General features: G+C 36.2%; 2 protein-coding genes across 5 annotated transcripts; one reads left to right on the forward strand and one right to left on the reverse strand.

Annotated features, from left to right (window-relative positions):
* On the reverse strand, positions 1-6,284 carry LOC121380561 (testis-expressed protein 52-like). Of its 2 annotated transcripts, none has more exons than XM_041509431.1 (3): positions 5,996-6,284; positions 1,977-2,541; positions 1-1,490 (listed from the first exon to the last, which is right to left on the reverse strand). In XM_041509431.1, exons 2-3 carry the CDS (start codon positions 2,524-2,526, stop codon positions 1,201-1,203), a joined length of 840 nt encoding a protein of 279 aa, XP_041365365.1. In that variant the 5' UTR covers positions 2,527-2,541; positions 5,996-6,284; the 3' UTR covers positions 1-1,200. The 2 variants fall into 2 exon arrangements, with proteins under 2 accessions (XP_041365365.1, XP_041365364.1); XM_041509430.1 differs by lacking the exon at positions 5,996-6,284 and adding an exon at positions 3,685-3,914.
* On the forward strand, positions 3,977-27,004 carry LOC121380559 (trichohyalin-like). 3 transcript variants are annotated; one of them, XM_041509429.1, is made up of 4 exons: positions 6,581-6,714; positions 19,558-20,106; positions 20,155-20,735; positions 21,766-27,004. In XM_041509429.1, the coding sequence occupies exons 2-4, from the start codon at positions 19,601-19,603 to the stop codon at positions 23,616-23,618; spliced, it is 2,940 nt and encodes a 979-aa protein (XP_041365363.1). In that variant the 5' UTR covers positions 6,581-6,714; positions 19,558-19,600; the 3' UTR covers positions 23,619-27,004. The 3 variants fall into 3 exon arrangements, with proteins under 3 accessions (XP_041365362.1, XP_041365363.1, XP_041365361.1); XM_041509428.1 differs by lacking the exon at positions 6,581-6,714 and adding an exon at positions 3,977-4,096 and having other exon boundaries at positions 19,558-20,735; XM_041509427.1 differs by having other exon boundaries at positions 19,558-20,735.
* Positions 27,005-27,292: the final 288 nt, after the last annotated feature.

Raw genomic sequence — 27,292 nt, forward strand, 5'->3', positions numbered from 1 at the left:
TTTTGTCTTGAAGTTTAATCTCATTTGTTGACAATACCACAACACCCATGTGCAATAAGGCTGTTAAAAACATTTTGTCTTCAAGTTAAAGCTCATTTGTGATAATACGATGCAGCCAGTATGTTTTAACACTATAGATAAAACACATTTTGTCTTTTAGTTTATTCTTATCTTCACTATAGTTAAAAGCAATTTTCTTCTCAGCACATCCTAGGTTCAGAAGGATGAGCAATCACAGTCACTCGCCAGACTGGGTTTTTTGCCTGACATTGGATGAACGTGATGAGATAGAAGACAATGGTACCAGTCAAACTGTATGCAAGCATTTGGCCTCTTTTCTCCACCATTCGTTAAGTTTAAAACTGCCGGTGACAAGTGGGGCCTAATTCACTAATCTCTCGTAACTTTGTGATCTCGCAGTTCAATGTAGAAATACTTGCAATAACGATGTGATGGTGCTTAAAAGAGCACATACGGGACAGTCCTGAGTTCGTTGCCATTGTTAATTAAGATTTTGCCGACTAACAGAGACGTTTTATTGACTGAAATTGCATATTAAATAAATTTTTCTGTATAAAATATCAGTGGCTGTATATCAACTGCATTTCTGATTGTGCTAGAGTTTGTACTGGGACACATTGCATTTTATTTTTTTTTTTTATTTTTTTTTTGGGATACTTACAATCTTTAGGATGAAGAGTAAAAAAATTCAATAACTGATATTCTAAATAAGAAACCAAATTTAGTATGTCTTCGTTTTGTTTGCTTGTTGACTACACGTTGAGGCCAGCTGTGACTGACTGTCTTAAGTAGATCTATTTACAGGGGAAATTTTTGTTAGTATTTCATTGCGATTTGCAACACAAGTTTCAGAGATCACTACACAATTTTAAAACAAATATCAATAATCAACATTTTGAAAACAAAATGCTCCCTGATTTAGTACGTAGGTCTCATTTAAGCCATTAAAAGAAAGAAAGAAATGTTTTATTTAATGACTCACTTAACACATTGTATTTACGGTTATATGGTGTCAGACATATGGTTAAGGACCACACAGATATTGAGAGAGGAAACCCACTGTCACCACTTCATGGGCCATTTAAAGATTATTTTTAGTCGGAAACATTTTACAATGGCAGCCAACTCAGGACAATCTCTTTCAGACAGCTGTGTGAATCTGGCCCCAGAGGGCGCCGCTCAGTCTCCGTGTGACGAGTTGGGTGTGGGGATAACTCTTGTGTGCGAGTCACTCCGCTGCACCTTCATCTGCCTCTTCTCAATCTCCTTCCTCAGCTCGTCGTACCGCGGGTGGTTCAGCGCAAATGTCAGCTTCCACAGCGGCGGCTTCGAGATGGAACTCGACCGGTGCTCCAGAGAGTTGTCTGTAAGGTCCTGCAGGCGTGGGGATGGGGAGGGCGAGGTCACCAGTGGGGGAATGACGAACCGGTCTGCGTATTTCTTGAAATTCTCTGGAGGTAGAATTCTTCCTGAAAGACAGTGGTGCAAATGTTTAAAAAAAGAAGAGGGAATAAGGAATATTCTGTAAGTCAATAGATGAATGAATGAATTATTGCATGTATGGTGGGAGGGTGTGTGGGTGGGTGGGTTTTAGTAGGTTTGGATGGGTGGGTTTTAGTAGGTTTGGATGGGTGGGTGGGTTTTGGGTAGGTATTGATGGATGGGTGGGAGGGTCTTTGGGTTTATTGCATAGATTGCTGGGTGGCTGGGTTTTGATAAATGGATTGTGGGTGGGTGGGTGGATGGATATTTTGGGTGGGTAGGTTGAATGGATGGATGGGTGGGTGCATGGATGGATGAGAGGATGGATGGATGGATATATATAGTTAAGTAGCTGGATGGAATGGGATGAGATGGGGTGACTCATTTTACTTGAAATATATCATCAAACTAAATAGGTAAAGGTTTACAAGTTGAAGAGAAAAGATTTAATCTGGAAATGCAATTCGTCTTACCATCCTGATCTATAGGCGGATTCCTTGCCTCGCTCTGAATTTTCAGTCTCCTAAACTCCGCCAAATCTGTCCTTGTTCGTTGAACTGCCAGTTTCTTAAATTTCTCATTTTCAAACAGTTTCGATTCTTGAATATATTTCACAAATGTCTCGTTCCCAACTTTGGACGGTTTTGGTATGTTCAGCGGATACATTGCCGCAATCACATTCGGTATTTTCTGTCCCACTGCACTCGTGGTGAAACCGAACTGACGGCGGAAGTTTCTCCAAACATTGCTGTTATAACACGGATCGGGTTTCTCAGGAAACGGAGGGCTGTGCTTGCCTGCCTCCAGCCACAGTCGATACTGAATTGACGGGTTCCTGTGTGTGCATTCATCCATGTCGATCCGTAACCTGTGCTGTAACTCGATGTCCAGCGATGATGTTGGTTTCTTCCTTCTGGACAGCTGCTCGATGGGGCGGGGGGTGAATCCCGTGTAATGTGGGGTGAGATTCCCCATTAGCATCTCACGTTCGTGCCGAGTCGGCATCCTGGCTGTCAGCGACATTATTACAGTTAGAGTCTGGAAGAAAGAAAATTATACTTTGTAAATACAAAATACACCTCCTCCACAAGTCTGTATTGTCTGTAAAAATAGAATTACAGTTTGTAAATATTTTCAGAATTTTTTTTTTTTTCAATCTGCAATAGAATGCCATTATTTTGGTAGGGTTAAAAATATTTTTTATTTGTCCCCCATTAATCTATAGTCCATCCCATCCTACAAAAAAAAACAAATGGTAAATAATTTCAGTTTGGTTTTACGTAAGAAGAAAAGTAAAAGTGTTTTGGAAAAACAAAAACATACTATTTTTGTGGGGCGGGACATAGCCCAGTGGTACAGCGCTCGCTTGATGTGCGGTCAGTCTGGGATCGATCCCCATCAGTGGGCCCATTGGGCTATTTCTCGTTCCAGCCAGTGCACCACAACTGGTATATCAAACGCCATGGTATGCACTACCCTGTCTGTGGGATGGTGCATATAAAAGATCCCTTGCTGCTAATTGAAAAGAGTAGCCCATGAAGTGGCGACAACGGGTTTCCTCTCTTAATATCTGTGTGGTCCTTAACCATTTGTCTGATGCCATATAACCGTAATTAAAATGTGTTGAGTGCATTGTTAAATAAAACATTTCTTTCTTTATTTTACTATTTTTGTGTGCAATTTAGAAAACAATTGGCTCAGAAATAAATAACTTGTACTAAATTTCATAGTACGAAAAAAGGCATTCACTGTGAAAAGGACAATAGTTTTGGGGGTTTTTAAAATCTTAATACGTTTTTATAAATTTAACAAATACTGAGATAAACATTAACAAAACTGCATTGATCTCGGACTTAAAGTTTGTGAGAAATGAAGCTTTACATTAAAACAGCTACATGCAAAGGTTGAGGCTGCCACCATTGGTACAGTAATACCTATAAATCATTGACAAAAATAGCAAAATGTTGTACTTTATCTATAAATATTGTCACAGGTGTCCAAAATGGGGATCTGCTCTACTAGTTTTCGTTTTGTATGAATGTATGATTAAAAAAAAAAAAATGGAGAAATTATATTTTCAAACTAGGTGAGCAGACATCTTCATAAAAGAATACTGTCATTTTTTTAGAAAGTGCACATTAAGAATGGAACATTTATGTTCTATGCATTTTATATACTTACATATATGCTTCTTTCATACTACATGTACAAAAGTGTATGCCAACAATTTGGAATTTGGCATTCCATAATGACTGTCATCTGTTGAGATTTTTGATGCCCCATCATGTGAATGATCATGTGAATGTACAACAGTTAGTAGTCACTTCAAACATATTGATAGCGATGTCACTTTATGAGAGCATATCCACAGTATGCTTAAAAATAAACAATGCTGTAACAATACTAATAGTGACACACGTGTTGTAACGAATTCACGCTGAACTATGACGTATAGTGTCGCTGTGACGTCATACTACTATTGAAGGTTCATGAACATTTTTAAAAAAAACGAAAAAAAAAACATGTCTGTATTTTGGAACTTTCGTTTGAACTTTCAAAATAAGTTATCACACTGTCGCGCGACCTATATAATGTAGGTAAAATAATTTCAGTAGTGACACGATGATAAGATGTGAATGTTTGCTAGCGATTTTGGCACGTAGAGCACGTACACGTTGCACGTGCAACAAGCCACCCGTGATTGACAAAAACGCACTAAGTTTAGCCTATAGTTGTTTATTCTTGTTCAACATAGCTCGTAACAGATTATCTAACAACGAAAGTTGGAGAACAATAGGCATCATTACTGCAGGAATATCCTACAAAGATGTTGGTCATCAGCTCTGTTACCATAAGGCGCGGATGCGAGGGTGGTGTCGAAATTTTAACTCAATTGTTTTTTTGTTTTTTTGTTTTTTTTAAATGTAGCGGGTTTCCTCCCAAAGATTATATGTCAGAATTACCAAATGTTTGACATCCAATATCCAATAATTAATAAATCAATGTGCTCTAGTGATATCTTTAAACAAAACAAACTTTAACTGGTATTTTCGTTAAACAAAACAAACATTGCTTTATGACACGTGTTTAAATTTTATCTTAAGACAGACTGTTCAAATTTCTATTTTGATCATAATGTTTCGGCATACAGGGAAATTCCTTACAAACTCTATCAAGGATGGGTAGCATACAAATATATAAATAATGGGAACTTTACGTGAAATGAAGGGGCGGGACATAGCCCAGTGGTAAAGAGCTCGCTTAATGCGCGGTCGATCTAAGAACGATCCCCGTCGGTGGGCCCATTGGGCTATTTCTCGTCCAGCCAGTGCACCACGACTAATATACCAAAGGCCGTGGTATGTGCTGTCCAGTCTGTGGGATGGTGCATATAAAAGATCCCTTGCTACTAATGGAAAAAATGTGACGGGTTTCCTCCCAAAGACTATATGTCAGATATCCAATAGCCGAGGACTAATAAATCTATGTGCTCTAGTGGTGTCGTTAAACAAAACAAACTAACTTTTTTATGTGAAATGAAGACTAGTTGTCTACAGCCGTTATGCATTTGATTATTATACTATTTTGTGTTCTCGTATGTTACATATTAAATGAATACAGAATTGATTATTAATGTGGGTAATTATTCACGTGATTAGTTTGGTAATAAATACTATCTAGATGGAAAATCACTTTTCAAAGAACGAAATAGCAATGACTGCATTTTATTTTATACATAAAAATACGAGACAACTGTTTTGAAAACGTTAGCCCTGTAACTCTTGACAAACACCCACTCCACTTCCATAACATTTTATAACGCATTCCTGATAACCACACACACACACTAGCCCGAGTACTCTGACTGTAAGAGAGTTAGACGGACATTTTGGACGGTTATGACGCTCTTGTCAGAATACTCGGGTTACCCCCGCCCCCGCCCGCGAGTGTTACGTAAATGTTGAACGGCCACAAGTGGCTATAACTTCTAGCGTGAATACACGTACCAGTATGTATCGGGTATGGTAATGATATTAGGCTTAAAAACATAAATGGTTCGTTTTCTCACCACCGTCCGTACCCACCCATCCACCCACACACACACCATCACTTCAAAGTGATCATTTCTGGATAATGGGTTTTGTTTTGTTTTTTTGTGTTTTTTTTTTTTGTTTTTTGTTTTTTTTTTTGGGGGGGGGGTTGCTGGGGTTTTTTGGGGGGTAGGGTAATTCAGGCCCCTATGATCGATATCTGGAGTGTGGGGCACACTCTCCAGTAGGGGGTGGGGTGCACAGTCGATCTCTAGAGAGGGGGCACAAGCCATATTTTTATTTGTATTTATTGGTCCCCGGTTTCTACGGGCCTGGAACTGACACAAATTCATAAAATTATATATTATAAGTAAATTACTAAAATTATATATTATAAGTAAATTACTAAAATTATATATTATAAGTAAATTACTAAGTATCTCGCATGCAATAGTTCTTACCTGTATATATTTGTTGTCCTTATGTTGATTCGAAACAAAACATGTTTCAGATAAAAACAGTAACGATCTGCAAATTTACATTCCTTCAGTAGGCCTATCTGCTAATGTCTTCGACGTAATGTTCTCCCGACATGCATATTTTGTTGTTTGTTGAAAAGATATCTCTATAATGAGTCCGGTATGCGTGTACCCAAAGCATTCAATTTACAAAGAACACTCTTTGATGTGTATTCTTTTGTTAAACAATTTTATAACATTATTCATTAAATGTTTTGACTAGCCGCCATACTGATAGCAGTCGCTATGGACGCATGCAATATACAACTTGTATGACATGTAAACACGCCCTCTTACAAATATATTTCCTTCCAACGCTATTCCCTATCTATATATCCTTACTCAATGGTCATTAAAAGTATCAAACTACAACATTTTTCTAATCTTCCGCTTGTTTTTTGTCATAAAATAAGAAATAATTACCTTTGTATTCGCCCTTAGTATCCTTAACCTCAAGGGAGGTCAACCAATGATTGGAACAGCCCGATCTGTTTATAGTAGCCACAGGAACGGTAAACAGTAGTCCATGTGTGTTTCGGCCCATGCTATCATGTAGGAGTCTTCCGTTAACCCGTGCCGTTGTAAGTGGCAAGTGATTAGCGGCGATTCTATTTTGATGATGTTGTGACGCAATTAGTGTCATTATCTTCTTCCTTTGATTGGTAAGTAAGTCACATACCTATGTAGTATGTATTCGAAGTATTTTATTTATATAATTGTTACATGTAAAGGCGTGAACCACTGGCAACGGAGCGACAAATTTCCTACAGATCTACACACGAACATAACCTACATAGTATACATATAGTGTGTAAATTATTGATACAACTTTCATACTGTATGTTATATTAGATATACTGCACTATGGTGATATTTGTTACATTCCGGTATATGCTTTTAACAATGTCATTGTATTTTGGTCGTGTATATAAATATTTTTAGTAAATTATTGATGCACGTTTCAGACTGTATATGGTATATCAGATATCCTATGGTTATATTTGTTACATACCGATGTATGTGCTATTTACAATGTCATTGTAATTTTGCCATGGTTGTAAATCTATAGAGTTTGGTAGTAGGATTAGTATTATAAGTGGACATATATATAGATGGGGGGTGCTATTTAGCTCATTCGGTTGAGTGCTCGCTTGAGGTGGTTGCGTCGCAGGATCGAACCACCTCGGTGGATCCATTCCAAGCAGTGCACCATAACTGGACAAAAGACATATGTTTGACATCCAATAGCCAATGATTAATTAATCAATGCGCTTCAGTGCGTCGTTAAGCAAAACAAACAAACTTTTATATATAGATGGATTGGTGGATGGATGAATATATGGATGGATGGATGGATGAATGAATGTATGTATGGATGGAGGATGGATGGATGGAGTGTTCATATCACTGATATATGGTAACACTTGTGCCATCTTTGTGGCAAAATTTAGTTCAGTCAGTAATAGAGTGCCCCTCTGGGGTTGAGATTCAGCTCAGTCAGTTGAGTGCTCACTGGAGGTGCTTGAGTCATAGGATCAAAGCACCTCGGTGGATCCATTCAGCTGATTGGGGTTTTTCTCGTTCCGGCCAGTGCACCACAACTGGTCAAAGGCCGTGGTATTTGCTTTCCTGTCTGTGGGAAAGTGCATATAAAAGATCCCTTGCTGCATTAGAAAAAATGTAGCAGGTTTCCTCTGATGACTACGAGTCAGAATTACCAAATGTTTGACATCCAATAGCCGATGATTAATTAATCAATGTGATCTAATGATGTCATTAACCAAACAAACTTTTAACTTTATGATATCTTTGAATGTTGGGACAGCCCAGTGGTAAAGTGCTCACCTGGTGTGCGGCTGGGCTGGGATCAATCCCCACCGGTGGTGGACCCATTGGGCTATTTCTCATTCCATCAAGTGCACCACGTATATCAAAGGCTGTGATGTGTGCTACCCTGTTTATGGGATGGTGCATATAAAAGATCCTTTTTTACAAGTGGAAAAATGTTGCAGATTTCCTCTCTAAGACTGTTAAAATTACCAAATGTTTGACATCCAATAGCCGATGATTAATAAAGCAATGTGCTCGAGTGGTGTTGTTAAACAAAACAAACTTTAACTTTTCTTTGAATGTTAAAGTAATGTGATCATTATATTACTGTCATTATTATTTTTCAGAGTAGACATGATCACATTTATTAAAACAAACCGGCCTCTGTGGCATCATGGTTAGGCCATTGATCTACAGGCTGGTAGGTACTGGGTTCGGATCCCAGTTGAGGCATGGGATTTTTAATCCAGATACTGACTCCAAACCCTGAGTGAGTGCTCCGCAAGGCTCAATGGGTAGGTGTAAACCACTTGCACCGACCAGTGATCCATAACTGGTTCAACAAAGGCCATGGTTTGTGCTATCCTGCCTGTGGGAAGCGCCAATAAAAGATCCCTTGCTGCCTGTTGTAAAAGAGTAGCCTATGTGTCAGAATGACCATATGTTTGATGTCCAATAGCCGATGATAAGATAAAAAATATGTGCTCTAGTGGCGTCATTAAATAAAACAAACTTTACTTTTATTAAAATAAAACACAGGAGCATCCAGGTCATTCTTTGTAAAACTGTAAAACTGTAAAAGGCCAATATTATTAATAAATTAGGGTGCTACGTTTTTTATACTAGTTTAGGGACAAAATATTTGTTATTTTTATTTATTTATTAAAGTATAAAACATGTTAGGAGTGCCCACTGTCCCAGCATATTTTGCAAGAGCACACTGGTTTTTATGTTTGTCCCTATTGCTCTAGTGAACTGCAGATATCAGTCTACTGTCTAAGCTGTTTTAAGGGAAAGCTCAATAATATTCATGAAGTTAATCACTGACAAAACATTGTTTGAACAACCATTAATGCCAGTGACCAGATTTCAAAATAAACTCAGGCAACAGGTAGTTAGTATTGTTTACATTTTTGCTATTAGTGATGACTGTTATTTTAACTAAGTGGACTGTTCTCTTGGTATGTGAGTGAGATCACACGCTTTTTTGCATAACCAAAACCGTTCTAATGCCAAAAACAAAAAGGTTATAAAAAACAAATGTGTCAAATTAACATATTTGAGTATAAATACAGGGCATACTTCAACAATAAAACTTGTAAAATAATCCCCAAAACGGTAATATTTTTGGGTGAAATTTTTTTACCCTCTTATAAGTCGACCCCCCAAGTTATAAAATAATTTTTGGGTGAAATTTTTTTGACTTATAGGCGAAGATATACGGTAGTTTATATTACGTGTGTGTGTTTCCCCCCCCCCCCCCCCCCCCACTATTTGGCACCTTCCTACACCTGTGACTAGGTAATAAATGTGGGACGTAGCCCAGTGGTAAATCACTCACCTGATGTGCTATTGGTCTAGGTTCGATACCTGTGGTGAACTCAACGGGCTATTGGTCTAGGTTCGATACCTGTGGTAAACTCAACAGGCTATTGGTCTAGGTTCGATACCTGTGGTGAACTCAACGGGTCATTGGTCTAGGTTCGATACCTGTGGTGAACTCAACAGGCTATTTCTCTTTCCAGCCAGTGCATCTCGACTGGTATATCAAAGGTCATGGTATGTGCTGTCTTGTTTGTGGGATGGTGCAATTAAAAGATCTCTTGCTACTAATGGAAAAACGTAGCAGGTTTTCTCTCTAAGACTATATGTAAACAATTACCAATAGCTGATGATTAATAACGCAATGTGCTCTAGTGGTGTCATTAAACACAACAGAACAAAACAAAAAATCACAAATTGCTTAATTTTTGTGGGGAGTATAGCTGCCCATTCTATAGCATGCTGGAACTACAATGAACAAACGCTTAATGATACCCAGCACAGACGAAAACCTCCGCTACTGGGCACAATTCTAAAGGGTAGCTTGAAAGAGTGATTGATACCACTATAAAAATCAATAAGTAAAGCTCATTAAAAAACAAAAAAACTAAATTTATGAGTAAATTGGATTTAGTCTAAGATAAATCTATTAATTATATATTGATTCTAAATACTGTAGGTGCAATATATATATATATATATATATATATATATATATATATATATATATATATATATATATATATATAATATATAAAATTGATTTTTAAATAATTGAAATAAACTATTGTTTGCAAATTAAACCATGGATTATATTATATCCAGACACATAGTAGTTTTTAATTTTGTACTAGGTAATGAAAAAAGAAAGAAATGTTTTATTTAAGGACACACTCAACATATTTTGTTTACAGTTATATGGCATCAAACATATGGTTAAGGACTACACAGATAATGAGAGAGGAAACCTGCTGTTACCACTTCATGGGCTACTCTTTTCGATTAGCAGCAAGGGACAGGACAGCACATACTACTGTCTTTGATATACCAGTCATGGTACACTGGCTGGAGCGAGAAATAGCCCAATGGGTACCAGGTAATAAAGACAGGACAAGGTCTAGTGGTAGAGCACTCGCCTGATGCACTATAAGTCTACAATCAATCCCTGTTGGTGGGTCCATTGGGCTATTTCTTGTTCAGTCAGTGAACCTTGACTGGTATATATCAAATGCCATGGTAAGTGCCATCCTATCTGTGGGATGGTGCATATAAAAAACAAATCCCTTGCTATTAATGAAAAATGTAGCAGGTTTCCTCTCTGAGACTAGATGTTCACCTATTGTGTAAGGCTTTAGGACAGGGAGCATCTTGTTTAGCAATATTTCCAGTCAATTGAAAATTAATTAGCAAATACTGTTAATGTTTTAAAATTGTGTAGCAATATCTGAAACTTGTGCAGTGAATTGTCACGTGATACTGAACACAATGTTGCCTGTGGGAGGAGGTGTTTTATGGAATATATTACAAAATATTTGGGAGATAGAGGATAGTTTGTCAAGGGTGGCGTAATATTTTCTAAACAACTGTCTCATTCTTATACATATAAAGTATAATGCAGCCAATCATTGCTATGGTATTTTATTCTTTAACAGATGGTTTTATATACATTATTTATTACCGAACAAAACAGACAAATGCAAACAGATAATTGAATAATATTGGTCAAATTTTGTCATTATGTCAAGTGTTATATAATCTTAGAGGGGGAGGGTGGTCTTATTAGTTGTATAGAATGTTACATGGAGAAAAATAATGTAAAAATGCCAAATTTTGCATTACATAATTGTTAAATAGTCTTTAGAAGATTTTTGAACTTGTAGATGCTCTTGGGTGCATTCTATGTTATTTTATATCAGCTATTCTATCATTTTTAAAATTAATTTTAGTATAAGTGGTGTGGACATGCCTCCCTCTAGACTGTAAATCAGGAAATGTTAGCGAGCATAAAATGTTAGTATATTTAGCGAGGCCATACAAGACGCTAATACTTCATGACGCTCGAGTTTTCCAATTTGTTTTTAATGTGATTGTTTTGTTAGTGATTAATTGGACAGATAACAATGATTAAATGTTACTGATTAAACCAAAAGGAAAGCAAATAACAATAATGTGTTAGCATGCACAGTACATAAGCGTCGTATGATAAGGTCAATGTATATTATCAAAAGTATTATTTCTACTGGTCCGACATCTTAAAGACACAGACCCTAGTTTTAACCCGGAGAAAAAGGAAATGTTTTATTTAATGACACACTCAACACATTTTATTTATGGTTATATCACATCAGACATATGGTTAAGCAGGACACAATATTTCACGCGAACCGCCGTTCTGTTCACGTGTCGGTTACGCAAAGTTAAATTTACGCGAACCGCAAACTGGTTACGTCATGACCTGTAAACGTTCAGAAATTAAAACTTGCAAACTTCACGATTACAAGACGTTTATTCACGCAGACATACTACTAGTATTTCGACAAATGTTTTATGCTGAATTTTAGATACTTGATGCGCAGCAAATCAGTAAACAACGTTATATTTCATAAGTTGTAATTTGCAACCAGTCTAAAGTAAATGTTCAATATAGAGTCGAGCCAAACATTTAAAAAAAATTTGCTCAGACCACTGGGGATGGCTAAATTATCTGCTGCTATTTTATCTCTTAAGGAATATATGTAGACATAATATTGGATTGCCTATAATTTTACACATGTTAAAAACAGTTTTAACGTAAACAGGAATCCAAAAGTGTCACAAAAATTGAAAAATACTGAGCTTTAAAAAAAACAACATTTGGAACATCACTGTAGTATAGAAGTACCATCGATAAAGTGAATGTAGCATAGCCACCGCAAAACGCAAAAAGGAATCCCTCCAAATGATTATGTATATATTTCAAAGGCATAGCGCCCATTACGCATACAGTACGCATGTGCGTAATGCAAAAACAAAATCCGGGAATAGGTCGAGGCTGTCTGTAATTGTTCTATAAAATATCCTCTTAAAACGGACTCGAAAAAAAAGATTACAAAAAAAAAAAAAAAAACCTTCGAAAAGGCTCAGATTGCATCTACAGGCGTCCTGAGTTTCAAACTTTTCACAGGGGGAGGCCCCCTGAATATCCCCGCTCGGGCATGCCTTTGGCACGCGTAATGCTAAGAAAATTTCTGATATTCAATTCTTTTATAATATTGTTAACTTTAGCAAGTATTAAAGACATTTTTTTTTTTTAAATGTTTTCTTTTGTATTTGTTTAAACTTTATGTTTCAGCTAAAAACTATGTATTTAAAATATAATTTCAACGTAATTTTGAGGTAACCGATCAGGTAACCCAAGTGTTACGCAAATATAATTCACGTAACCGAACAATTGGTTACCTAGGTAAAAACCACGTGAACCGACTTCCAGTTCCCTCAGATTTCGAAATATTGTCCCCTGGTTAAGGACCACACAGATATTGAGAGAGAAAGCCTGCTGTCGCCACTTCATGGGCTACTATTTTTTATTAGCAGCAAGGGATCTTTTATATGCACCATCCCACAGATAGGATAGTACATACCACAGCCTTTATTGCACCAGCTGTGGAGCACTGGCTGAAACTAGAAATAGAAGTTTAGTTAATTTACAAACTTGTAACTCGTTTGGATAAAGTTACAATAGAGAAAAAGAAAAGTCTGTGATGTTGAAACCAGGAAATATCCTTAAAAATAGACTAGAACTCGAATCAATTACCATTACTTCTCAGGCGCATGTGTGTTTTTTAAAATATGAAAAATGCATTTTTGGGGGTATTAGAAAGACCAGGATGACCAGAAAAACTTCAGTTCTATGAAAATGGATACTATAAAGAATAAAATATAAGTAATGTTTGATTTTAGTGATCATAAACGGCTCTAATAGTAAAAAAATATGCTGTAGTGTTTAAAAACTACGGTCTGTCCCTTTAAGCTTAATTTTTTAAGTGTTTGATATGTTGACCTCGCTAAACTTTTATGTTGCTAATATGTCACTTATTGGGATTTCGCTACATTTTAAGATCGCTAATATTTTATGATTTACAGTAACCCTCAATTAAAGATTCAGTGTTCGTTAAAAACCTCTGTTGGTTTAGTAGCATGCAGGGAGGCATTAATTTTTATGAGTTGGGTGGACTGAAAATAGAATTAATTAAGCACAGCCTTTCATGCAAGTAAATTAGAATACTGTTAATGAAAAGTGTCTGGTGTTGTAAATCGGGTAATTTGTGTTGGGTAACAAAAGCCTGGAGGTTGAAAAAGTGCAGGTAAATCCACTGAGAGTGACAAAGAACATTGATCAGCTGCTAAGAAAGCCAAACTCTACGGCTTTCTCCTGTATTGATTTGTCACGTTGCCATAAGTGACCGACTACAAAAAATATTATAACTTGCACACCTTATGCAGGCCCGTAGAACAGATTTTCAAAGTGTGTGTGTGTGTGGGGGGGGGGGGGGGGGGGGGGGGGGGCTCATTTTTATGGTTGTATAAAATGTTTGTGCGAAGCCCCAAAGCCCTATAAGGAAAAAAAAGTGGGCCTGTTATGTTATGTGAAAGAATTTACAAACTTTATATTTTTAGTAGATATTTGTCCTACACAGTATATTCAAATACGTTTTAGAAATTGTATTGTCATTTTATTACTGGTAACTAAAGCAACAAAGTGACTTGGGTGTCTCTCCCTACTTAACTAGTGTACAACTTGCTAACAGGCCTGATTGCAATAAACCCTTTATATATTATTTGAAATACAAAAAGAAATGTTTTATTTAATGACAAACTCAACACATGTTTATGTCTGGTCATTTGGCATCACGCATGTGATTAAGGATTACACAGATAATGAAAGAAGAAACCTGCTCCACCACTTTATGGGCTACTCTTTTTTTGTATTTAGATCAGTCAATAGAGCGCTTGCTTGAGGTACTTTATTTGTATGATCTAAGCTCCTCAGTGTGATTCATTCTCTGATTGGGGGTTTTCCCATTCCAACCAGTGCTCCACAATTGGTATGTCAAAGACTGTGGTATGTGCTGTCCTCTCTGTGGGAAAGTGCATATAAAAGAGGAAAATGTATCCGGTTTCCTCTAAGACTTTATGTCTGAATTTTAAAATATTTTACAAACTGGCCGATTGATTAACAAAATAAACTAACTTATACACCTTTTTTATTAGCAGCAAGGGATCTTTTATTGTATATGCACCTTACTATCAACAGGATAGTAACCTTTGTTATGCCAGGTGTGGAGCACTGGATGGAATGAAAAATAAATAGCCCGATAAGTCCACCGATGGGGATCAATCCTAGATCAGACATACATGAGGTGACCTCTTTACCAGTGAACTATATCGTCCCCACCCCTTTATTTGAATGTGTTGTATTTAAAATGTTTATCAGATAATAGAAATAGAATAATGTTCATTATACCTTTAGAAATATTTCCTTTTTAATACTTCGACTGTAGATAATATGTTGAACAAAAATATTTCTTGTTTAATGCTTGTTTTACGATCACACATATAATGTACATTTTACCGTGAGAAATATTTCTTTTAAACACTTGCTTAACTGTGACAAACATAATGTACTTTTAGAAATATTTCTTTTTAAATACTTGTTTGACTATCACAAAGTATAATATTCATTGTACCTTTATATTAAACCTCAAGAAACATTTGTATCCAAGTTTGTTTTAGTATTATAAATACAATATAGCTCTAAATTAAACCATGCGAAGAATTTCTTTTCGACATACATGTACAAATAACATCAATAAGGCATTGAGATCCATAGTACGTTTAATGTCTGTCACTCACAAGACAACTTTCCTTTTAGTTTTGTTGTCTATTGGTAAAAGAGTCCCATAATACTAACTGAGGTATTATGGTAAAAAGTGTTACCGGTCTGCTAGTTTTCAACCGTGAATGGGTAGACCCTGCATAGTGGTTTCTGTGTAGAGTTTTCAATAGGGTTTTATGTTATGGATTTAGTCACATCAGTTCTGGGTACAAATAAATCTCTACCTTTGTTATCAGTTTTGTTCCTTGTTGTTAGGCGTTGTTAACCATGCTGTCAAAATGGTTTTGTATATCCAAAACAATATAAAAAAATTGCAGCAACAGGTTTAAAAAAAAAAAAATATATTATTATGCAATACACCAATGTAAATTACATGTATGAATGAATGAATGTTTCACGACACCCTAACACACAAAAAGAAACATTGGCTATTGGTTCCTAAATGTAAATTGCACTACACCAACATGTAAATTGTGTGGGTTCAATACACTGGCAAGTGATATCATACATATTATTAAAGGGACATGCCCTAGTTTTTAAACACTAAGGCATGTTTTACTACTAGAGCCATTTATGATCACTGAAATCATACTTTACTTACATTGTATTGTGTAGATTATCCATTTCCGTACATTCAAAATGTTTTTTGTTATCCTGGTGTTTTTAATATCGCAAAATGCATTTCTCATATTTTTTAAAACGCATGTGCGTCTGAGAAATAGCAGTTATGGAGTCGAGTTTTAATCTATTTTTAGAGGGTAATTCACTATTTCAAAGTCACAGACTCATGTTTCACTCAATTGTAACTTTATCCAAATGTGTTACAGGTTTGTAGATTAACTAAACTTTGTGTTAATTTTTTATGGGTTGAAACTAGGATCTGTCCCTTTAATTGTGTAAAAGGTGAAATGTGCCAGGTTGACTATACATTGAAAAGTGATACCGTAAATATTATTAATACTGTAGTGTGAAATATGCCGGGTTGACTATACATTGAAAAGTGATACCGTACATATTATTAATACTGTAGTGTGAAATGTGCCGGGTTGACTATACATTGAAAAGTGATACCGTAAATATTATTAATACTGTAGTGTGAAATGTGCCGGGTTGACTGTACATTGAAAAGTGATACCGTACATATTATTAATACCGGTACTGTAGTGTAAAAGGTGAAATGTGCCGGGTTGACCATACATTGAAAAGTGATACCGTACATATTATTAATACTGTAGTGTAAAAGTGAAATGTGCCGGGTTGGCTATACATTGAAAAGTGATACCGTACATATTATTAATACTGTAGTGTAAAAGGTGAAATGGTCCGGGTTGGCTATACATTGAAAAGTGATACCGTACATATTATTAATACTGTAGTGTAAAAGGTGAAATGTACCGGGTTGGCTATTCATTGAAAAGTGATACCGTACATATTATTAATACTGTAGTGTAAAAGGTGAAATGTGCCGGGTTGGCTATTCATTGAAAAGTGATACCGTACATATTATTAATACTGTAGTGTAAAAGGTGAAATGTGCCGGGTTGGCTATTCATTGAAAAGTGATACCGTACATATTATTAATACTGTAGTGTAAAAGGTGAAATGTGCCGGGTTGGCTATTCATTGAAAAGTGATACCGTACATATTATTAATACTGTAGTGTAAAAGGTGAAATGGTCCGGGTTGGCTATTCATTGAAAAGTGATACCGTACATATTATTAATACTGTAGTGTAAAAGGTGAAATGTGCCGGGTTGGCTATTCATTGAAAAGTGATACCGTACATATTATTAATACTGTAGTGTAAAAGGTGAAATGTGCCGGGTTGGCTATTCATTGAAAAGTGATACCGTACATATTATTAATACTGTAGTGTAAAAGGCCAAATGCACAGTGTAAGTGAACTGAGTTATTGATAATGTAACAAAGAATTACCGATCCAACCATGGACGATCCCCATTATGTAATTAATACATTATGTACACCACATCACCAGTCAAGCGTTCCCAGCAAGATTAGTTTAATAGTGATTACCATACCCAGTGCTGTGAAGCAGAATGCATTTGCACACTGGTGTAAATATGTGTGTATTAGTGTTCTTGGAATAGTTAGGAGTAACAGTGAAAATTACAGGTGCGTAGAAAATATATTTTGCTACATTTTGGTTGCTTATTTATTTTCTGTTGTGTATTGAAGTTACAAAGTGTAAAACTATTCCATATCTATATGTTAATATAGGTATTTAGATACAGCTTTATGTCATAATTGTAGTAACAGTTGCACTTGAGCGGCCATGCATACTAAATTTTAAAACATATTTGGAATCTGTAACCGTATCTTAGAATTACAATTTAAATTTCTGTCTAAAGATGTACTACTATGGTAAATATCAGAACTTCACATACGTTGTTTTTACTTCCTATTTATTACACAAGTTTATTTTGCACAAGAATATATACCATGAGACCACGTAGCAGTCGAGTGGTATGTTCTTGCGCAAAACAAATGAGTGCAATAAATAGGAAGCGAAAACAACATATGTGAAGTTCTGTATTTATTAAATCCATTCTTGTATTTTTTACAAAAATGGTTTTTAATTTTTTAAATCTATTAATCAATCATCCTTTCATGGATTTATTTAATGTTAAGAATCATACTCTGTGGCAATCTTGTATAATGTTTCAAATATGATGTGATATAATTTGTAAATCAAAGTCAGTAATAAAAAGGCGCTAACTCCAGTAAAAATTAAAAGGGAATTCCCCATTTACAAGTTCAAGTCCAGATCACACATATGTGTGATACAAGATAAATTTATCATGCAGTTTGAAAATGTCTTTATAACTATAGTAAGATTGAATAGGTATGTAATAAATGTTTAAGATTGCTTTTAAATCTTGGTATACATTTAGTAGCATGTATTTTTATGCTTGTGTGAAAACACACACACACACACACACATTCCATATTACTTATTTTACAGACAGGACAGTACATACCACAACCTTTGATATATGGTTGGGATGATAACATGCCAACAGATACACATGCCTGAATGTGCACACAGCACTTTCTTATACATAACACAAGCACACAGATGTACGAGTATATACTTGGTCAGGTTCACAAACACATATGTACTCCCTTGATGGCATTTCTTTATTGCTCATTTATTAATGTTTTAAAGACTGTTAAAACAGTTACATATTGTACAAATAATAATGTAGTAGAGCCAGGTTATTAAATATGTGAAGACAGACTTTTAAAAGAAAAGAGACAAATACACGTAGTTCAAATAATAATGCTTAAAACAATTGTGTTAACTAACTTGTATACAGCTTCTCCACTTGGCCGTGTAAATTGTCTGCTCAAGCTGAGGTTGTTATGTATGAATATTCTACACAGACTGAGTATATATTTGAACTTGATTACAAATGTGTAATAATCAAATTTCCATTATAATCATTATGGCCTAGCCATAGAAACATGATTTTGTTCATTTCACAATTAACATAATGATAATGTTTGATGACTTCAAGTCATATGGGTACATTGTATTACTGAGTGTTATTGTTCAAGAACAAACAAAACAACCACCCCAAAATCAAAAATAAAAGTAAAATATGGACTTGTCTTCCCATATTATTAATAAGCATGTTTCAAATTTAAATCTAAGAATTGTCTGTTATTTTAAAAATAAATAGCAGACAGTCCATAAATGAATATATTTTGTTGTGACTGGGCAATAGTGGGTATTTACATATTTAGAGTTAAATTCTTGGAGTTTGTGTTTTGTCAAGACAAAGTAAAGGTTCATAAGTCAATAAAAGATTTATTAATACTTTATTTTTTGGTTATATTCTGAGATTTATATTTTAACTGATGAAACACCACCACCACCCCAAATTGTTTTTAAAAATAAATAAATAAATAAATAAAATAACAACAAAAAAACACACAAAAAACAAACAACAAAAACAAACAAACTAAAACAACAGAAAAAAATCAACATTTACATCCTGTGTAAGGCCCTGCATATAACAGCACTGTGTGCCCAGGGTAGCATGTTTGAACCTTCATTGGTTACAAATCATCATCATCACCACCACCACCACTATCATCACTACCACCACCATTATCATCGTCATCGTTATCATCATCATCATCACCACCACCACCATCATCAACATCATCATCGTTATCATCAATAATGAAGTCATTTTAATAATAGTACTAAACATTGTTCCTTTTGTTTCAGGTGAGCATACTATGAACATGTGCGTCCTACATATCATGAGGGTATGACTTACCATGCCAACAAATCTTTAGATCTTCTACAACGAATCATCAGCGAGGGCAGTGACTCCAGCTCCGGGTCCGACTGGACAGAGAGTGAACAGGCAGCTGATTCGGGTTCAGGACAGGACGGCGCTAGCAGTGGAGGAGTTGCTGAGGAGAGTCAGAACATCACAGCAGACGTCGAAACTGACATCACAGCAGACTTCAAAACTGGCATCACAGCAGACGGCAAAACTGACATAACAGCAGACGGCAAAACTGACAGCAGTTTATGCAAAGAGTCTGTGAAAGGCTCTGTAATGAACAAGATGGGAAACACTGTGGGCATTTCCCAAGAGAGTGAAGAGGAGGTGAACAGAAAGTATGAGCAGTTTCTGAAAGGTGGACAGCTAATTGAGAACGAGGAAGAAAATGGGAGAGAGGTAGTGTTGGAGAAGATAGAAGAGGAAAGTGGTGGAGATTCATGGCCGGTGGTAAAAGAAAAATCAGGACCATACCGAGAGCGGCATCTTAGAAATAATATTCAAGAAAAATCAGAACCGTACCGAGAGCAGCGTCTTAGACATAATATTCAAGAAGAAAATGACTCACGTTTCGAAAAAACTTCTAAAGTGGAGAGTGAAGATTCTGGGATCAAGAAGAAAACAAAACCAAGGAAGAAGAAAAGAAAGGTGAAGAAAGCATTTGTGGTGGTGGAAAACGGGGAACACGAAGATGGAAAACTAGACAGTGGTGAACAGGCATCTGTCAATCAGGAAAACTGTGACCACCAGAACGCACGGTACAGCAAGAAGGAAGAAAGCACAGACCAGGACTCTGTGAGTGACAGGCAGGAGATCATGAGTGATCAGGGACCCTCGACACAAAACCAGAAACGTCGGAAGCTGACCAAGCGGGCTCAGATTCGCAAATTCCGGTCTCTGGATATTAATCCGAACCTGTTCTACGAGGAGCGACTGCAGCAGAAGTACGAGGAGCTCCGCGAGCTGGTGCAGACAGGCATCAGCCAGCATGACGTGTCGCGGCAGTACCTGCGGCAGATGGAGGTCCTACGGCAGCAGTACGCCAGCGTCAGTCACGGGATTCCCCCCAGTGGGAGGCCGGTCCTGAGAGATGTGTCCAGACAAACCCACAGTAGTAAGTCAGAGTCATGTCAGACCTCAACATTTAGAGGGAGCTATCACTCTTGCTTCACATCACTCCCTTAAGACTAGTTGAAGAACTTAGATTGTTAGCTCCCCTTAGCTTTCTGGTAATATCAGTACTATCGGTTAATCGACTAACCCGGTTAATTGCATATGATCGAGCTGCACCGTGGGTATGCAAATAACCGGATTTGACTATCTTAAATGGCTCGGTGGTGTGATTTGGAGCAAGAGTGATAGCTCCTCTTAAATGGTGAGGTCTGTTATTTGTTTTGTGTAGACCAAATTAAAACTGGATATAACAGATTCGTACCATTGACACACGAAATGACCAAGACAAATTTCAACATTCTGTTATGACATCAGACATAGTCCATATGTTATATGGGAGTTGGACTTCACTTCCACTTCTGTTTGGTTGTATTTCTTGTAGTGTCGGTGGTCAATTTGGTTTGGCTCCATTTGTATGTATATTGTAAGAGTCACGACATGTCATATAATAGCATTGAGACTCATCCTACTTGTGTTATCCTAGTTGTCAGAAATGCATGCATTCAAGGGGCATTGAGGGGATCAGTGGGTGTGACAGCATGCAGTGTGCCATCAATTCAATAATGGACATTATGGCGTGCTGTCGGCTGCTATTACTTTATCATTACAAATAGCCTCAGTCCATGATGCCATTCCAGCACTGACTCGAAAAGGTTAATGGTTTTTAAAATCCACTTCTAGTGTAAAGTGCATCAGTGCACATTATGGAAACCAAGTTTGCTGTGTAAAATTCTTTATTGTGCAGCAAAGGAATGAACTTGCAGAAAGCTTTAAGCAAATCACTAAAACATATTAAGCACATAAATTAAGCTCTTAACATCTTTATTATCCAGCATAAAAATGAACCTGCAAGAAACTTTAAGTAAATCACTAAAACATATTAAGCACATAAATTAACCTCTTTAAATTAGAGAACCCCAAAAAGATAACAACAAAACATTTGACTATTTTTGACATGACTATATTTTCAGATGACCCGCCGGAGAGATCAGAAAGCGATCATGCCTACAGCACAATAAGGATGCTTCAGGTGACAAACCAGCGCAGGTTTTCCAACCTGAGACCCCGGTCAGCAGCCCCTAGCAAGGAAGAACATTTCAGGGACTCACGGTCCAGACCAAAATCTGCCGCTCCTACGAGACATGATCAGTCCAGAGAGAGAACACCATTGAGGCCAGGCAGCGGTAAAACAGACTCCACCTACAGCAACAGGAACAATAGTAACGGCGTGAGGAACAGGTCTTACTCACCTAGAAGCAGACGGCAAAATGGTTTTTCCGATTCACCTAGAAGCAAATCTGCTGACAGCGATTCTGCATCTGATGGACATGGTCATCAACATGGTGGATTTTCACACTCAGATTACCAGCTGAAGGACACAGATAATGAGACTATTAAGGAATGGCTGAAAAGGAAAAATGTTCTAATTAGGAAGCAGAAGGTCGAGGAACGTAAAAAGAAGCGAGAGGAGCGGAAGAAGGAACAAGCTATTGCAATGGAGAAGGAGAAGAAGCACATGGAATCCCAACAGAAGGTTGAGGTGTGGATGAAAGCTAAAAGGCAGGAGGCAATAAAAACGAAAAAAGAGGATAGATGTTACAAAAAACAAGAGATGCAGGAAAGAACCATGCAAGATGCCTATAAGGTTACCATGGTTTCTGGACAAGGTTTTAACTATCCCCCTGCTCCACCACTGTACAAAACGAAACATGTTGTTCGACCAGGAACCACTGCAGCTGACATGAAGCCAAAGTCAGCATCAGAACTCCCGGTTGCTGGAGAGGAAACTGCAGACAATGTGCAAATAGAATTGAATAAGAGAAGACTAGAGGAGGATGAAAAACAGCAAGCAACACAGGCACAAAAGATACAGATAGATGGTCCTCACCCTCCAACAACCAAGTTTGTCTACAAACGACCAGTCCTTGGAAGGGTCAGGCTGAGGGTTCGGCAGCAGACACCAGACAAGAATAGCGAACAGGCAGGGAGAAGAGAGAAGAAATTGGAAACACAAGTAAAAAGAGAGGAAATCAAAGTTAGAAAGTCCTACGATGAGTGGTTAAAAGAAAAACAAATTTCTAATAACGAACGACGCAAAGATCTTTCTAAACAAAACAAAATGTCCAAATCTAATCCAGAACTAGTACGAAGAGATGCCAATTTGGAACAGAGGCATGTCACTGATGTTGATGTAAATAAAACGTATAATCCTGATGATTTAGATGAATTAACACATAGACTTGTCAGTGAAGTGTTGAGTAGTCTTGAGGATGAAGAAATTGAAGAAACTGAAGATGCTAAGTCCGATAACTTCCTTCAAGTGTCTGGATCTAAAGCCTCTCTGTCTGCCAGACCAAAGTCTGCAGCTCCAGCCCCCGTGCCTTCTCTACAGATGTCTAAATCACCACGACGACCAGCCAGTGCGAAACCTCACCCCAAAGCAGTCAAGGAGAACGGAGAACAAGATTCCAGCGTCCCAGGACTGAAATTGCCTTTTTCCCCAGAACTGGGCGTTCCAAAATATGTCGAGTCTAGACAGCGGAAGCTGTTCTCACCAAAGCTGTGGGAAAACCCAGAAGATGGCATGAGACCAGAACCACAAGGATGTGATGCTACAGACCAGAATTCATCAACAGTCACAGAGGAGAGTGCGAGAGATGAGTCATCGGCCCACTCTCACGACTCACAGAGGTTCAAGAGAGTGTCGTTCAGTGAAACAACCACTGTGATAGAAGAAGACCTGCCTAGCTCAGAGTCACCCGGTACCGATGATCCGAGCTCAGACTCTGCAGCACCTGGTGTACAACTATACAGTCTTAGCTAACTTTATATATCAGTCGTTCATTCAGATTAATTAGGTTTTTATTTTTTTAAATAAATTATATTTATACTAGATATATGAGTAACAGAGTAATTAGAAATATTGGCATGCTTACTTTTTTTTAAATAGAACATTATTATACATTACCAAATATGTCCATGTTAAAAAAAAAAATATTTACCCTTTTGTATAGAGATCTCAAAATAAAATGTTGTAAATTATTAGTTATGGTGGATTTTGGGATTTGGTGGGGGTTTTTAAATAACAATAAAAAAAAAAACATTATTAGTGAACCATTTTTCATGGCCATCAATTTTTTTTTTTTTAAACTGCATTTAAATGGCTGTTTGGCATTGTATACTGTTGACATTCCATGTACTTTAGTATGGGTACCCATGGCTGGTCGACTAGTTGCTTCACGCAATGTCCTAGACTGCGACTGGCAGGGTGACAGGGGCCAGTATCTAGCTCAGTTGGTAGAGCATTCGCCCGAGTTGCTTGAGTCAAAGGATCATATGCCCTCAGTGGACCAATTCTGTGGTTTTTTCTCACCATGTTAGTGCCCCACAACTTGTATATCAAAGGCCATATTATGTGCTGTTCTGCCCTATTTAAAATGTCAATTTTTGTGCAGAACTAGGGTAGTCAAAGATGCTTTCCATTGTCTAAAACTAGCAGCTTAACCCCTAAGTTTTTTTCTGATTTACTTTAAGGGAGTAAGTTGTAGTATTAATATCCATGGTGATTGAAATGCTGTGTGTAGCAGCAGTTGTAGCCACATTTTACTACTGCCATCAATGGGATTTCGTTTATACACACTTATAGGAAATTTGCTGGATCTGCTTGTTTGAAATTTCTTGCCATTGTAACATATCCTCAGAATCATCATGTACCTTGGCAAAAGTTGCACAATAACAAAATATATTCTATTCATTTTATCATCGGACTAATAACGGACAACACAAGATGCAAGTATATTAGTTTTTTGGGGTTTTTTAATGATTATTGAAAGTAATGTGTAGAATCCTTATGACAAAGGAGTCATGATTTCTTTAACAAAAATTATTTAAATGCCAAATGTTTTAAATCCTTTTCACCGAATACTGGAGTCAAAATTAGTTTGTGGAATGGAAAACCATCTTACTTTATTATATTTCATGATAGAAGAAAATGGTAGAAATGGAGAAAGAGTTCTGAAAATGAGTCTCAAAATTGGACTTGTGGCATTTTAACAGCAATATGGAAGACTTGAGATAGATATGGATAAAAACATAAGATTTATATATCATCACTTCTAACAATTAAGAATTCTTGATATATCTGAAATATACTGTCAGAAATAAGATGGAAACCAAAAGCTGCTTGTGAAGTTGATTATCAGAACGCATACTGTGTATTTTGAGTGGCATTTTGAGCTTTGAATTACTGTAAAAAAAATTAGCATCGAGTTACTATAATTATAAAAAAGGGTGTGTTTAAATGCTGAACTTATTTAGTCTAATATTAAACCATAAGGACTTGTAGCAAGACCCCATCCACTTGTCCATCCTATTGTAGAATTTTCAATTGTATCATGTCCCATCCCATTCTCAGTTCTGAAACTAGGAATAAAACAAGTCCTTTTGGTGTAAAGATTATTTTAAAAAGAATTATTTATAGTAGATGCTATGTAATTCAGTATTAATGCTTTGTGATAAAAAAAAAAAAATTGTATTTTTAGTAGCCATTAAATTAAGCCGTCCATAAAAAGTGATTCATCTGCTGTAAAGCTTTGTATATATGCACTAATATAAGTGTGCCAATCAGCAAACAATTGTGTCTTTTTAATACTAATAATATTATATCATAACTATTATATGCAGTTTAGTTATTATGCTTCATGTATTTGGAAATTATAGATCTAAAATAAGCAAAATAAATATGTTGTGGCAAAATATTCAAAGTATTCAGGGCTAGATCGGATTGTACAGAAACTTTTGCCAAATTTTCTATTGAACTTCTAAAATTACTGAAACCCAGTGATTTTTCTAACAAAATGTCAGTTATGACATAAAATTATTTTGCCAAGTTAAAATACAAATTAGCCAACTGCTTTCAACCTTTGCAGTTGGTGAGTGCATGAACTAGCTATGGTATTGAAGATAGGGAAATTGCTAGCAGTTTATTAAAATTATAGATTCTGCCACAGGAAAAAAACCAGTCTTCAAATGTCAAAAAAAATAAAATAATTATTGCAATATACATGTATTTGTAAGATGCAATACATTATCTGTAATATAAAACATTTGTACAATTTAATATATTAAATTTTATGCTTCAACCAAGATTAAAAAAACCCCTAATATCATGTTTTTTTCTTTGACCAACTTTGTCCAGGTTATATACAATTAATTTTCTTTAGCATTCATTATATGTGTAAATAATTAGTTTTCTTCTAAATTTTGTAGGATGAATTTGTGCTATGCACATTGTATGATGAAATGACATGCTGAACCTTTGAACTAGGGGCACAGTAAACTGTTTTTGAAATTGTGAAGAACTTTTTAGTGTTGCCTTCATGTGTTTAGTCGGCAAATAACATCAGATTACACAGCAGCTGTATTTACTGGCAAAACAATTTCTTACTTTCAATTGCAAGAATAATGTATGCTTACATTTTCAGTGATAAATGTCTTTTTATTATTGCGACATGCATTATTATGCATGCTCAGCAAAAATGTGATAGAAAACAATGCAATCTTAGCTAACTTTATTTATCGGTGGTTTATTCAGATTAATTAGGTTATTTTTTTAAATAAATTATATTTATACTTGATATAGTATAATGTTGAGAGTACTTAGAAATATTGGCATGCATGCTTTTTTAATAGAACTTTATAATAGACCAAATATGTCAATATTAGGAAAAGACATTTTACCCTTTTGTATCAAGATCTCAAAATAAAATGATTTTGTTATGGTAATTTTTTTTTAATTTTAAATTTAAAAAAAATATATATATTTACCGTTTCTTTAACATTTCAAAAGTTTGAAACTACATTTGTATGGCTCTGGTATATGGTAAATCAAAAGCCATGGTATATACTGTCCTGTCCCATTTAAAAATAGGATGACCATTTTTGTACAGAACAAGGATAGTTACACTTTGTTATGTCTGAATCCATCAGCTTCACCCCTAAATGTTTCTGATTTACTTGAGTAATGGGTTGTAGTAGTTATATCCATGGTGTATTTCTTGATTTAGTGTGTAGCATTTTAGCCATGTTACTATTGCATACCTGTCAAATGTCACACATTTGGCGCGAGTCTCACACATTTGTAATAACAATCCGTCTCACTCGTTGCTACTATAATCTCATGCTTTTTTTAAATAAAAAATATTTTATAAACGTCGTTTGTAATTTAGAGCTCAATGGAATTATATGCCGATTATGCAGGGTCTCTGTATTCATTATTCACAGAATCATTCTATTAAAGTAAGTAAATTCCCATTTCCTTTCTTGTTCTAACACAATGTGGTAACAAGCTTCTAGAGATCTCCATGTTGTGCCTGCAGCCCCTGGATGCCGGCTTCTACTGTCATCTTTAGGCTTTGTTTTGCATTTGAAATTTCTTGCCTGGATATACTATTGTAACATAATCTTCAAAATCATCATATCCCTTGGCAAACATTGCAC

The sequence above is a fragment of the Gigantopelta aegis genome, chromosome 9, assembly GCF_016097555.1.
Source record: "Gigantopelta aegis isolate Gae_Host chromosome 9, Gae_host_genome, whole genome shotgun sequence".
Taxonomy (NCBI): Eukaryota; Metazoa; Mollusca; class Gastropoda; order Neomphalida; family Peltospiridae; genus Gigantopelta; species Gigantopelta aegis.

Excerpts from the sequence above, each read along its gene's own strand:
- LOC121380559 (XM_041509428.1), top strand. The coding sequence starts at position 19,601 with ATGACTTACCATGCCAACAAATCTTTAGATCTTCTACAACGAATCATC. Across the intron at positions 20,736-21,765 it reads GTCCAGACAAACCCACAGTA|ATGACCCGCCGGAGAGATCA; the intron begins GTAAGTCAGAGT and ends CTATATTTTCAG.
- LOC121380561 (XM_041509431.1), bottom strand. The coding sequence starts at position 2,526 with ATGTCGCTGACAGCCAGGATGCCGACTCGGCACGAACGTGAGATGCTA. Across the intron at positions 1,491-1,976 it reads TCCGCCTATAGATCAGGATG|GAAGAATTCTACCTCCAGAG; the intron begins GTAAGACGAATT and ends ACTGTCTTTCAG.